This window comes from Manis pentadactyla, chromosome 4, assembly GCF_030020395.1.
Source record: "Manis pentadactyla isolate mManPen7 chromosome 4, mManPen7.hap1, whole genome shotgun sequence".
NCBI lineage: Eukaryota > Metazoa > Chordata > Mammalia > Pholidota > Manidae > Manis > Manis pentadactyla.
In genome coordinates, this window is record NC_080022.1 from 8,254,494 (window position 1) to 8,266,538 (window position 12,045).

The 12,045-nt window shown below is 47.2% G+C and overlaps 1 protein-coding gene across 1 annotated transcript; it reads left to right on the forward strand.

The window, feature by feature from the left end:
• Positions 1-786: 786 nt before the first annotated feature.
• UBIAD1 (UbiA prenyltransferase domain containing 1) lies at positions 787-10,973 on the forward strand. Its single transcript, XM_036925180.2, has 2 exons — positions 787-1,661; positions 8,522-10,973. Exons 1-2 carry the CDS (start codon positions 1,133-1,135, stop codon positions 9,007-9,009), a joined length of 1,017 nt encoding a protein of 338 aa, XP_036781075.1. The 5' UTR covers positions 787-1,132; the 3' UTR covers positions 9,010-10,973.
• The last annotated feature ends 1,072 nt before the right edge of the window (positions 10,974-12,045 follow it).

The following is a 12,045-nucleotide window of genomic DNA, read 5'->3' on the forward strand; positions in this document are numbered from 1 at the left end:
TGAAAAGCACAAATGGTAAAATGTAGTGAAACAATTAGGAAGCAATGAGTTTCGAGTACTTGTTCTTTTTAAAAAATACAATTTATCTCATGTGTAATTTAAAATTTAATGACTGTGCTTAATAACTGGCTCTCAAAATTCCTAAAAATTTAACAATTGGCTTTCTCCATCCAGAATGAGTGACAGATATGGGCCATAAGCTTCCGGAAGGCAACTGACCACAAATAACCACCTGGTAGAGTGGGGAGGAGGGTGGCTATTTGTATGAACAAGTACATAAAGTAGAATACAGATAAATAGAGAGGCTAGGCAGTATATGGCATATGGTAATAGAATAAAAAGCGGGAGTTATTGCTGTTGTGATTATTACTAGAGATAATAATTTCTGAGACTTCATTTCTCATTTCAGAGCTTCAAGTTTCCCATTTTAAAAGGGGGGAGGATAATTATGCTTTTCTTATTGCCCTCAAGCACACCCTGATTTTTCTCCATTTTGTTCACTGCTCTGCTGTGTACAATTGTAAGTGCTCATTAAGTGCTTGTTTTATACAGAAGGCGCTCAATAAACGCTTATGAAATGAGAAAAAAAGAATCAGTCCTATTTCGGTGAATGAAAGCTCCAGCAGGTCGTAAAAGATGCACGCATTCGTGGCGGTCCTCGCGATACGAAGGGAGGTTGTTTCCCGCGAGTCTGGGAGGAGCTGCGCGGGGCGGCCCCCCAGCGGGAGAGAGGGGTTGGACCGCGCGTGGCCGCCCAGCCCCAAGCCCGGCCCCGACCGCGCGACCAGCCCCTGTTTCCCGGCGGGCCCCCAGGCCGGCGCACAAGATGGCGGCCCGGGTAACCCGGAGGAGACATCCGCGGCTCGGCCTTGGGCTCTAGCGCGAGGCTAGGGTCCCGGGACAGGCTTCGTCCAGGTGACGGGAGGTCGGGCGGTGCCGTCGGGCCCCCTGGGGTGTCAGGCCTGCTCGTGGCTGCCCCGGGGCCCCGCCGCCTCCCCAGCCCTGCCCCGGGGCGGAACCGAAGGAAGGTTAGGTTCAGCGCCCCGCCTTGTCCCGTCCCGCCTCGCTCCGGGACGGTCGCTGTTCTGTGGCTGGTTCACTGTTAACTTTTACTTAAGCACGTGCAGCCTCCATGGCTTCGTCGTCGGGCCCGGGAGAGAAGATTAACATCCAGGCGGGAGAGACGGCCAAGGCCGGGGACAGGGACTTGCTGGGAGACGACAGTCCGGAGCAAGACAGGCACCCCCAGCGCTCTTGGAGGCAGAAGTGCGCCTCCTACGTGCTGGCCCTGCGGCCCTGGAGCTTCAGTGCCTCCCTCACCCCGGTGGCCCTGGGCAGTGCCCTGGCCTACAGATCGCAGGGCGTCCTGGATCCCAGGCTGTTGGTGGGTTGTGCGGTGGCCGTCCTGGCTGTGCACGGGGCTGGCAATTTGGTCAACACTTACTATGACTTTTCCAAGGGCATTGACCACAAAAAGAGTGATGACAGGACCCTGGTGGACCGAATCTTGGAGCCCCAGGATGTTGTCCGGTTTGGAGTCTTCCTGTACACTTTGGGCTGTGTCTGTGCCGCTTGCCTCTACTACTTGTCCACTCTGAAACTGGAGCACTTGGCTCTCATCTACTTCGGAGGCCTGTCTGGCTCCTTTCTCTACACAGGAGGTAAGGATTGGCCTGTTTCCTGTGCTGCCGGTTTTGGTTGCATGTATTGGAAACTGCCGTTTTGCATAGGAGTTACAGAGCAGAGAAGTAGTGTCCAAGGTTCTTTTCTGAATTAGACCATTACCTGAAATCTATAATGTGTGGGTCATGTGAATTTTTTGAAAATCAGTAGTGAGTATATGAATATGGAAATTTTTTTCTAGCTAGTTAGTTTCCTTTGGTTGGTCATTCTTATAATGCCACAGTCTCAAATTTTAGTGGAATTAAATTTGAAGAGCTCAAAATTTTACAGCTAATTGCTTTCAGCTGATTTGGTGACTCCTTGCAGCAGGCTGATGAAGGTAGCGATGGCAGGTGGTTAAGTCCTATTTATTGAGCACCTATTGTGTGCCATGCACTGTTCTGTGTGAAGACAGCAGTCACAGATTCTTGCTCTTGTGGAAGTTATTTTATGTACTGTGAGGAGAGACAGAAAGTAAAAATAGTAAATTTTAATAGGATGACCAATGTCTTGGTTTGCTCAGGACTGAGACGGTTCCCAGAATATGGGACTTTTGGTCCTGAAATCAGGCAAGTTCCTGGTAAGCCAGGATGACTTGGTACCCTGATCATAGTATTAGAAAAGATTAGTACTATGAGGAAAAAAATAAGCAGAGCAAGGAAGGTGGACAGAGCTGACTCAGTTAATAGTTTGATCAGGTAGGCCTCATCAAAAAGGTAATGTGAGCAAAGATTTCAAAGCTAACCTCCAAAGCTAACCTCAAGGAGGTTAGCTAAGCAAATATCTGGAGGAAGAGCATTCCAAATCTTGGAATGGCAAATGCCAAAGGCCTTAAGGTAGGAGTAGTCCTGAAAAGTTGGAGGAATAGCACAGAGTCCTGTGGGTGAGCGACAGAGCTGAGTAGAAGGAAATAAAGTAAGAGAAGTATGTTTGGGGAGGGCAGAGAGGCACAGAGATTACGTAGGCTTTAATGTTTTAAAAGAATTAACTCTGGCTAAGGTATTGAGAATGGATAGATGGGGTGGGCAAGGACAGAAGCAACAAGCCCAAGGAGGAGGCTGTTGGGTGACCCAGGCAAGAGGTGTTTGATGGCCTGGATCGGGGGGGCAGGTGGAGATTGGAAGTAGTAGTCAGATTCGGAATATATTTTGAAGATAGATGGAGTTTGCTGACGGATGAGATATGAGGCAGGAGTAAACAGAGGAATTAATCAAAACCCAAAGGTTTTGACCTGAGCAAATGCAATACTAGAGTGGATGTTCAAGTGAGACAAAGAAGTTTGAAGATAGGTTTTTGGGAAAAAATTTGGAGATTAAATTTGGACATTTTAAAGTACTAAATCTCCAAGTGGAGGTGTCAAATGGATAGTTGGATACTAGGAGTCTGGGTTCAGGGGAGAGGCCTGAACTGGAGAAGCAAATATTTGGGAGTCATTGGCACAAAGATGAAGTTGTGCACCTGGGTGAGGTCACCAGAGGAGGGGCTGTTGATAGAGATGTAAGGGGAACCACATCTGAGTCCTGGCACTCTGACATTAAAAGGTGGGGAGAAAAGCAGAACAGGTGCGGGAGACTGTGCTGGAGCATCCAGAGGAGAAAGAGGAAAGCCAAGCGACCATGGTGCCCTGGCAGCCAACCGTATAAAGTTCAGTACAGGAATCAGTAGGGTGCTGTAACAACGGGCACAGTGGTGGTGGAGAGAAGTGGCCCTGTTCTGTGAAGGTGACAAGAAAACTTAAGCTTGAAGGCTGTGGAGTTTCAGCCATGGGGCAGAACTGTGGTCTGATTTGGGTGCCCAGTTCTTCAGGGCTGAAGGAATAGCAAAGGCAAATGTCCTGAGGTAGGGGAGAGCTTGGCATCTTCTAGGATCTACAAAAGGCCCATGTGATCTGGAGGGAGAATGAGACAGTTGGAGGAGTGGAGTAGGCAGGGGCTAGATCGTGCTGGCTTTGCAGGGCCCCCGTCTCCTCTGCTGGTTCCGCCTCACTCCCATGCCAACCTCCAGGCTCAGTCTTTGGGCCTCTTTCCTCTATCTCCATTTACACCCTTGGTGATTTTAGTCAGTTCCATGGACTTACATGCCATCTGTTAAATTGGTGACTCTCAAATTTATACCACGGGCCCAGATCTCTCCACTTAACTCTAGACTCACATCCAACTTCTTACTCAGCAACTTCTCTTCGAAGTCTTACAGGCACCTCAAGTTTAACATGTCTGAAACCAAACTTATAATCTTACCCCCCAAAGAAACCTGCTCTACCCATAGTTTTCCCCATCTCATTCAATGGCAACTTCATCCTTCTAGTTCCTCAGCAAAAACTGTGGGCATCACCCTTGACTCTTCTTTCACATCTTACATCCAGTCCATCAGCAAATCCTGTTGACCACTTTCAAATGCATTTGGACTCTGACCACCTCCCTCCACTGCCACTGTCATCTCCCTCGATTATTGCAGCAGGTTCTTTACTGATCTCTGTGCATTCACCATTGTCCCTTTTAGGGTGTTTCCAAATCAGCAGCCTGGGTAATCTTGTTAAGACCTAAGGCAGCTATATCATTCCTCTGCTCAGAACTCTCTGGGAGCCATTGTCTTGTTCAGAGTGAAGGCCACGTTCTTAACGATGACCCCAAGGGCATTACATTATCTGCCCACTCTCTCCCCTCACCCCAGCTCTCTGACCTGCCCCCGTCTTTCCTCCTGCTCACTGTGCTCCAGCTGTTTCTAGTTCACAGAAGGCATGGTTCTGCCTCAGGCCCTTTGTCAATGCTGTTTCCTTCCCCTTTCTACCTGTATGGTCCACCTACTAACCACCTCCACCCATTTGCTCAAATGTCAGATGTTCAGTGAGGTTTTTCTGCACTATTTAAAATTACAAAACAGTAAAGCTTTTTGCAGCAGCTGGAAAAATAATTAAAATAAAATCACACACACACCCTGTGTTCCCCCTGCAACACTTACCCTATCGTTCTTCTCTGCTTCATTTTTCTTCCCAGCACATACTACCTTCTGATATAACTTAAACAGGCACACCTCAGAGATACTGCAGGTTTGGTTCCAGACCACTGAAATAAAGTGAATATCTCAATAAAGTAAGTCAAATGAGTTTTTGGTTTCAGCGCATATAAAAGTTATGTTTTTGCTATCCTGTAATCTAGTAAGTGTGCAACAGCAGGATGTCTAAGAAGAGTACATGGCTAAAAAAAATGCTAGCCATCCTCAGAGCTTTCAGCAAATCGTAATCCCTGATTACCATGACAAATAGAATAATTATGAAAAAGATTAAAATACTGTGAGATTTACACAAATGTGACACAGAGACATGAAGTGAGCAAATGCTGTTGGGAAAATGGTGCCAACAGACTTGGTTGCCACAAGGTTGCCACAGACCTTCAATCTGTAAGAAACACAGTATCTGCAAAGTGCAATAAAGCGAAGCACAATAAAATGAGGTCTGCCTGCGAAGTACTTAACTGTTAATTGTCCTCCCCCTTAAACTGTAAGTTCCCTAGGGCTAGAGATTTTAGTCTCTTTCTTCTTTGATGAACCCATCGTACCCAGAATGGTGCCTAGCATATAGTCAGTACTTAACATTCATTGAATGAACAAACAGGGAGATATCAAAATGTATTAAGCAGAGTAATGACATAATCTGATTTGTGTTTTTTTTATCATTGACTTACTGATATATAATTGACATACTGTGAAATGCACATATCTTAAGTATTATAGTTTGACAAATTTTAACAAATCCATACAGCTGTCTAACCCACACCCATCGCATGATGCAGAACATTTCTGTCCTTCCCAAAAGCTTCCTTGTACTTACTCACCATCAAGCCCCACTCCCCACCCCTATCCAGAGGCGAACATTGTTGTGATTTCTTTCACTTAGCTTCATTTTGCCTGGTCTAGAACATCATATAAATGGAAGCTTTTCAGTATGAACTCTTGTGGCTGCATGATGATGGTTTTGAGATTTCATCATGTCATGTGTTACCAGTAGTTCCTTTTTATTGCTGAATAGTATCCCTTGTGTGGACATACCGCCATTTGTTTATCCATTCATCCTGTTCAGTGACAGTTGTATTTTTTCCCATATTTTGGCTGCTATGCCTGAACGTGAATGTTCAAATCTTTTTGTGGATATTTCTTTTCATTTTTCTTGGGTAAATGCCTAGGAATGGAATTGCTGGGTCATGGGGTAAATGCTTACTTTGTGAGAAGCTGCCAAAGTGTTCTCTAAATTGGTTATATTACGTTTACATTCCCTTCACCAGCATGTGAGAGGGTTCCAGTTACTCCACGTCCTTGCCAACATTCTGACTGCAGTTGTAACACATTCACTCTGGCTGCTGCGTGGAGTACTGGCCCAGTATTTCACTCTCCTGCTCATTTAGAAAATGGTGTTGGGAGGGGAGGGAATGCCTAAAAGGAAACTCCCAGGTGGGTCACATCTCTGAATCAGGTGGAGCATAAGAGCCATGTGTCAGGCACTCAGGAAGCAGGGCTTCCTCCCAGAGCTCTGTCACTGTCAGATCGCCTCAGCGAGGTTGCCAGACCTTTTTCATCCCTAGAGTGGGTTTGTGGTTGATTCTTCATGTAAAGTCTGTTTAAAGTGGGGGCTTATCTTTGCAGGCACAGGTTTCTGTTCAACTTTGCTCACATCATTTTTTCCCCAGTGATGGAAGGAGATGCTCTTGGGTAATCTAGCCAGAGGTCAAGACTATAGAGATGTTGCTTTTTTTCCATAGTCAGAGCCCTGAAGTCAGCTTAGAGAGCCGAGAACACACTCAAAGGAATAGTGGGCAGCTGGTGGAGAACCTTGTTAGATCTGTGCTGAGAATATTCCTGCCCAGCATCTTCCTGGGGCAGGGGTAGTTTCCTCATGGTGTGAGGTCCTGCAAGAGACGTCAGTTTGCTAATTTAGAACTGGAACCAATGTTCTGCTTGAGAGAACTTCCTCCTGGAGAGCATGTCCTCAGACAAAGAAATTATTTATCAAAACACTGCTTGGGGAGTACAGAATTAGCTTGCTTTGTGCTGGTGGGTGTCGCAGACCACGCCTGTGATAACACTTCCCTGGGGATGCTTCATTCTGAAGAACCAAAGGTGGTCATTTAGCACCAAAGAGCCCCGACGAAATGAAGGTGTTCTAATACTATAATCATCCTGCAATATGTAAATGTACCACATCAACATCTTAAATTTGCACAATGTTATATGTCAGTTATCTCTCAGTAACGCTGGGGGACAGGGAACAACCCCAACTACTAGTGTGAAGGTGAACTTGGGCTGAATCTTGTTCTTTGGCTGCCATGGCTTGAGATCCTCTTCAGACCATGACCCCTTACCATTTTAGGCTGGTGAAAATGCAGTTATCACCTAGTATTTTTTATTTATTTTCTGGTCCCAAGGCCATGCCTCCGTAGCTTGGTTGGCTCTAGAGGTTTCCCAAGCTTCTGTACCAGTGTATGTGTGGATCACCTCCCATCCATTCCGTGCTGCTTTGCTCTGAGTGGGACATTTTTCCTGACCTCAGTCCCAGGTGCTTGTCACTGCAGCTCTGTGTTCAGCTCAGTGCTGAGTGTTGGGGAGCAAGCTGTGAACCAAACACAAGGCCAGCCCTCATGGAATGTACGGTTTGTTGGGAAAGAACGAGATTAAGTAACCGGAAGTGTGGTGATTTATGGATGTGGAAACCAAGGTGCCACGGGAGCAGATTGCAGGGGGACCTAATGTGGTCTGGGGGGAGAAGGAAGGCTGCCTTGAGGGATGGTCTTTAAAGTCTTGAAGAGTGAGTAGGAGTCAGCCAGAGAAAGGGGGCACAGGGGCTGTTCTGAAGGCCCCGAGGAAGTGAAGGAACTAGGAGCTGAGGAGGAGGGAGCTCAAGGAAGGCGAGGCAGGGCCCGAGGTGAGCCAGGGTGAGGATCTGAGGCTTTTACTTGTGATGAGGGTTTCCAGGGGCAGTCGGTGGAGAGGGCAAGGTCAGATGAGTATTTTTAAAGGATCCTTCTGGCTGTGGTGTGATGAGGGAAGTTGGGTGGTGGGGAAGGCTGTTAGAAGAATGGCAGCCACTTAAGAGGGCGTCTCAGATTCCAGGCCTAAGATGTCATGGCTGGGTTTTGGGGGTGCAGTGAGTGGGATGGAGAGAACTGGGCAGGGTTGGAAGAAGTGGCCTAGATGGGACTGGAGGTAGACTGGCAGCACATGAGGAGGAGTTAGGGCTGATTTCAAGTTTTGACTTCATGGGAGCCAGGCAGGGGAAGCCGCATTGGAACTTTGCTGTCTGCGCTGCTTTATTCATTATGTGGTGAAAGTTTCTTTATGTGGTGTTTGGGACCCCTGAAATTTCACTGTGGTTCACTAGGGGTTTTCAAAACTGGAAGATGCCTGCAGAGGTTGTAGAGGAAGGAGGCAGAAAAGGAAGAGATGGAGGTCCTGCGAGGGATTGAGCTGAAGGTGTGACATGGCAGCGAAGTCTTGCAGGCATTCGTGAAGGGGAAAGGAACCAAAAACTGGATTGTAAGACCGCTTTTTGACCTTTCTGGTCTCTTGTGTGGAGCTGTGTGTGTGGTGGGAACCCTCTGCTCTCCGTTTCAGGACAGTGTTGTGGGGACAGCAGGAAACTTGGGTATGACTGACTCAGAGACCTGACTGGGTGCTAAGGGTCAGTATTTTCTGCCTGTGTCATGGAGAAGGACTCAGGCTTTGCTATGGTGGGGAAGGGAATGAACACCCACTCTCTCAGTCTGAGAATTCACCCCTCCCAGCCAGAAGTGGCCTGCTTTTTGACTGACAAACAGTCCCTCAGTTTCCAGCCCTTAATCTCACACCAACTGTCTGGGTTTTCTGCCTGTAGGAATTGGATTCAAGTACGTGGCTTTGGGAGACCTCGTCATCCTCATCACTTTTGGCCCCCTGGCTGTGATGTTTGCCTATGCTGTCCAGGTGGGGTCCCTGGCAGTCTTCCCACTGGTCTACGCCATCCCCCTTGCCCTTAGCACTGAGGCCATTCTCCACTCCAACAACACCAGAGACATGGAGTCTGACCGGGAGGCCGGCATCGTCACACTCGCCATCCTCATCGGCCCTACCTTCTCCTACATGCTCTACAACACGCTGCTCTTCCTGCCCTACCTGCTCTTCAGCATCCTGGCCACACACTGCAGCATCAGCCTGGCACTGCCCCTGCTCACCATTCCCATGGCCTTTTCCCTGGAGAGACAGTTCCGGAGCCAGACTTTCAACAAACTGCCCCAGAGGACTGCCAAACTCAACCTCCTGCTGGGACTCTTCTACGTCTTTGGTATCATTCTAGCACCAGCGGGCAGTCTGCCCAGACTCTAAGGGGACCAGCTCCCCTCCACCTGTCCCTGTCTTAGAATGTGCTGAAGGCCAAGAATCTGAGGAGGGAAGGTGATTTGGTAATGAGGAGCCCAAGGATCGCTCATGAACACCCACCTCTTTTAATTACTATGTTCTTAAAGATAGTGTTCTGTTTTTATTTTTGTTTTATGGGGAATCTTGAAACCACTCTGGTCCCAGAAGCTGAATTGGATGCATGGCCCTTGTTTTATTTATAATTTCCACTAGAGGGTGTTGTCAGGTCACTTTGAAGTGGACTCAAGGACCCTCAGACTTTGTGAAGGAGCCTCCCTGATTGGCCTGCCCCCTGTCCTGAAAGAGCCATAGTAACTGAGCCAAGTGTCCTGATACCTTAGTCTTGCAGGATATCGTAATGATTGGTGCCAGGCCCCAGTGACACAGGCAGCACCGGTCTCTTACTCTGAGCATCTGGGTCCTGAAATACACTGCTTGAGAGAGAGAGTCTGTCATTGACAGCCTAAGGTGGCTGGGGGCTTTTTGCCTACATTGTGATTCACACACTTTTGTCCTTTATCTTTCCTTTCACTTATTGCCACAGTTAAGGAAAAATGTCACATCCCTGTGCAAGCCTGGACTGGAAAGGGGAACAAAAGACCCCACCTGAGAAAATCACTCTGCTTTTGGATAGAAGTTGGTGGGGTGGCTGTAGTCCCTTTGTAGAATCCACTGGAATGACCAGGACTACTAGCCCTTTCAGTAACTGTCAGCAGCCCTGACGTTGTAGAGGCACTGCCATCCTCGCAGGTGACTTAAAGGCCAGAAGACATCTTCCCCGCCCCTATTGCCATTCTGAACACTCCCCTGCACCCACTCTCCATTTCTGTTGGGTTCCCATTTCTGTGTGTCCTGTCCATGCAGCCTGACTACTTGGGCAGCGGCTTAGCCTCTGGGTCAGGGGCAGTTGCCACTTAACACAGAGCCACAGTTGAACAGACCAGGAACACCAGCTCCTCCACAAGTGGATTCAAGTACGTGTAGGAATTGGATTCAAGTACGTGGCTTTGGGAGAGCAAATAGCCAAACAGTCGTGACTCTGTTCAGCCAGCACGACAGGCCCTGCCAGGGAAGAAACTATGTCTTCCTTCTTGAAAACAGATGTGCGGTATTGACCCTGCTTCTCCCAAAGGCTTCAGTTGCCGCGTGCACCCAAAATGGGGTAATTCCAATGTTGATTGAAGTTGCTTTTCATTTCATTGTCTGGGAAGTATAATTTCTGAACCGGAATTGCTCCGTTGTGTTTGGTCCAAGACTGAAATAGATTGAGGTCATCATCATTATACATTTCTGTTGTGATTATATATAGCCTTAATGGTAGGTATTTCAGGATCTTGGCTGCAGAAAATGACAACTAGTTCTTAATCCTTAAAATCAGGCTTATTATGATTTGGCTCCTTGTGTTAGAATTGGTCAGTTTACTTGGGAAAAATATATTTTGAAATTGCAAAAGCTCCTCTAAGTTAACGGTGGCTTGTCTGCAGATGGCAGAATCCTTGAATAGTGCTCAGAGCCCAGTAACAAGGGAAAGGAAGACAGCCCTTCTCCCCTGCTTTTCTCCCCAGCACCATTTTTGTTTTATGCCAAGCTTGTGGCGTTTTGGTGCTCATAGGGGTCCTGTCTTCAAAGGCAAGCTCCTCTGGCTCCCTTACAGAGGCAGGCTATCCTCACATGGGGCTCACCCCTGAGGCTGAAAGGCCGAGAGCTTCCTGCGTCCACGGACCAGACCCACTTTTTGTCAGGGTGTGAGTTAGCCTCTGCTCTGTATTCTGGTGGAGATTTTAATGCATATTTTTATATATAAATGTTTCTAAAAGGCCAAATTTGTTGCCAGGTTTTATATTCAGGTCACCATAATTTGTAATACATCCCCTGATTCAATGAAGGTTTTCTTTAGACTTGTTAATAAAAAGAAAATATTTATCAGTGTGGTCCAGCTTCCAGTTTTCCTTTGCTTTCCTCCTACTTCTTGTCTTATCGTCTGATTGTGAACTCTTACTCAGATTTCAGGAGAGCAGCGCAGGGACATTGGGATATTGGGTGGCGTGGGACACCTGATCTTTGGTGATGAGTTTGGATAGGGTCTGACCAGATGTGGTGAACCCTGAGGCAAGACAATAGGGAACCACTTAGAACCAGTACGTATTTGCCAAGAGCCAGTCAGGCCAGATTAACCTCATTTCCTTCCGTCTTTTACTACTTTCATTTTTCTTTTTTCTTGATAGTGTCACTGCGCTGATAGATTGAGAACATGTAGTAGATAGAGTACATTTGGGTTTCAGCATTTAACAATATATCCTTATGAACAAAGGAGAGATATGTGGGGATAACAGTCCAGTTAGATGAATTTCTGGGAGACTGAAAAAACTGGGAGAGAGTTGATGGATCAGCGTGTCAATGTTAATGGGGAAGGAAGCATGTGTGAGCCTGCCTTCTGCCCTTTGCCTGGCTGGGTTCAACACCTGTTGGGATTGACTGGAACTAGGCAGCCTAAATTACAGGTTTTGTAAACCTTGGAAGAAGAGCTTAGAAAATGGCTGACCATTAAGGTCCTCATAAATGAAAATTTTTCTTTTATGGGTCAAAGAAAAAGTTAACATGAATAAATAAAAATATATGTGGGCCTCCCAAATTAACTGTATAGCATCAAAAGGGGGAGATGTATGGAGTGACTTAAAACCATGTCAAAGGAGACTCACAAGAGGGCTCTTAGGGAAGAGAGATTGGCGCGCGCGTGTGTGTGCGCGCGCGCTTCAAAGGACAAAACTACGAACAATGGGTGGAAGTTATATGGCTCCAAGTTGAAGCTCTTAAGTCAAGAAGAACTGCCTAACCGTTAGAGGAATCAGCAAGTGAGATGTCGGAAACGTCCCACTGGGCAGTGGGTTCACTGTGGCCGGAGGCATTCAAGCGGAAGGGTGATTCCTTGTCAGGAACACTGAAGTGAAGAGTTGGACATCAGGGAGGGGTGGATGAGGAAACCTTAGGGGTCTTCTGATCCTG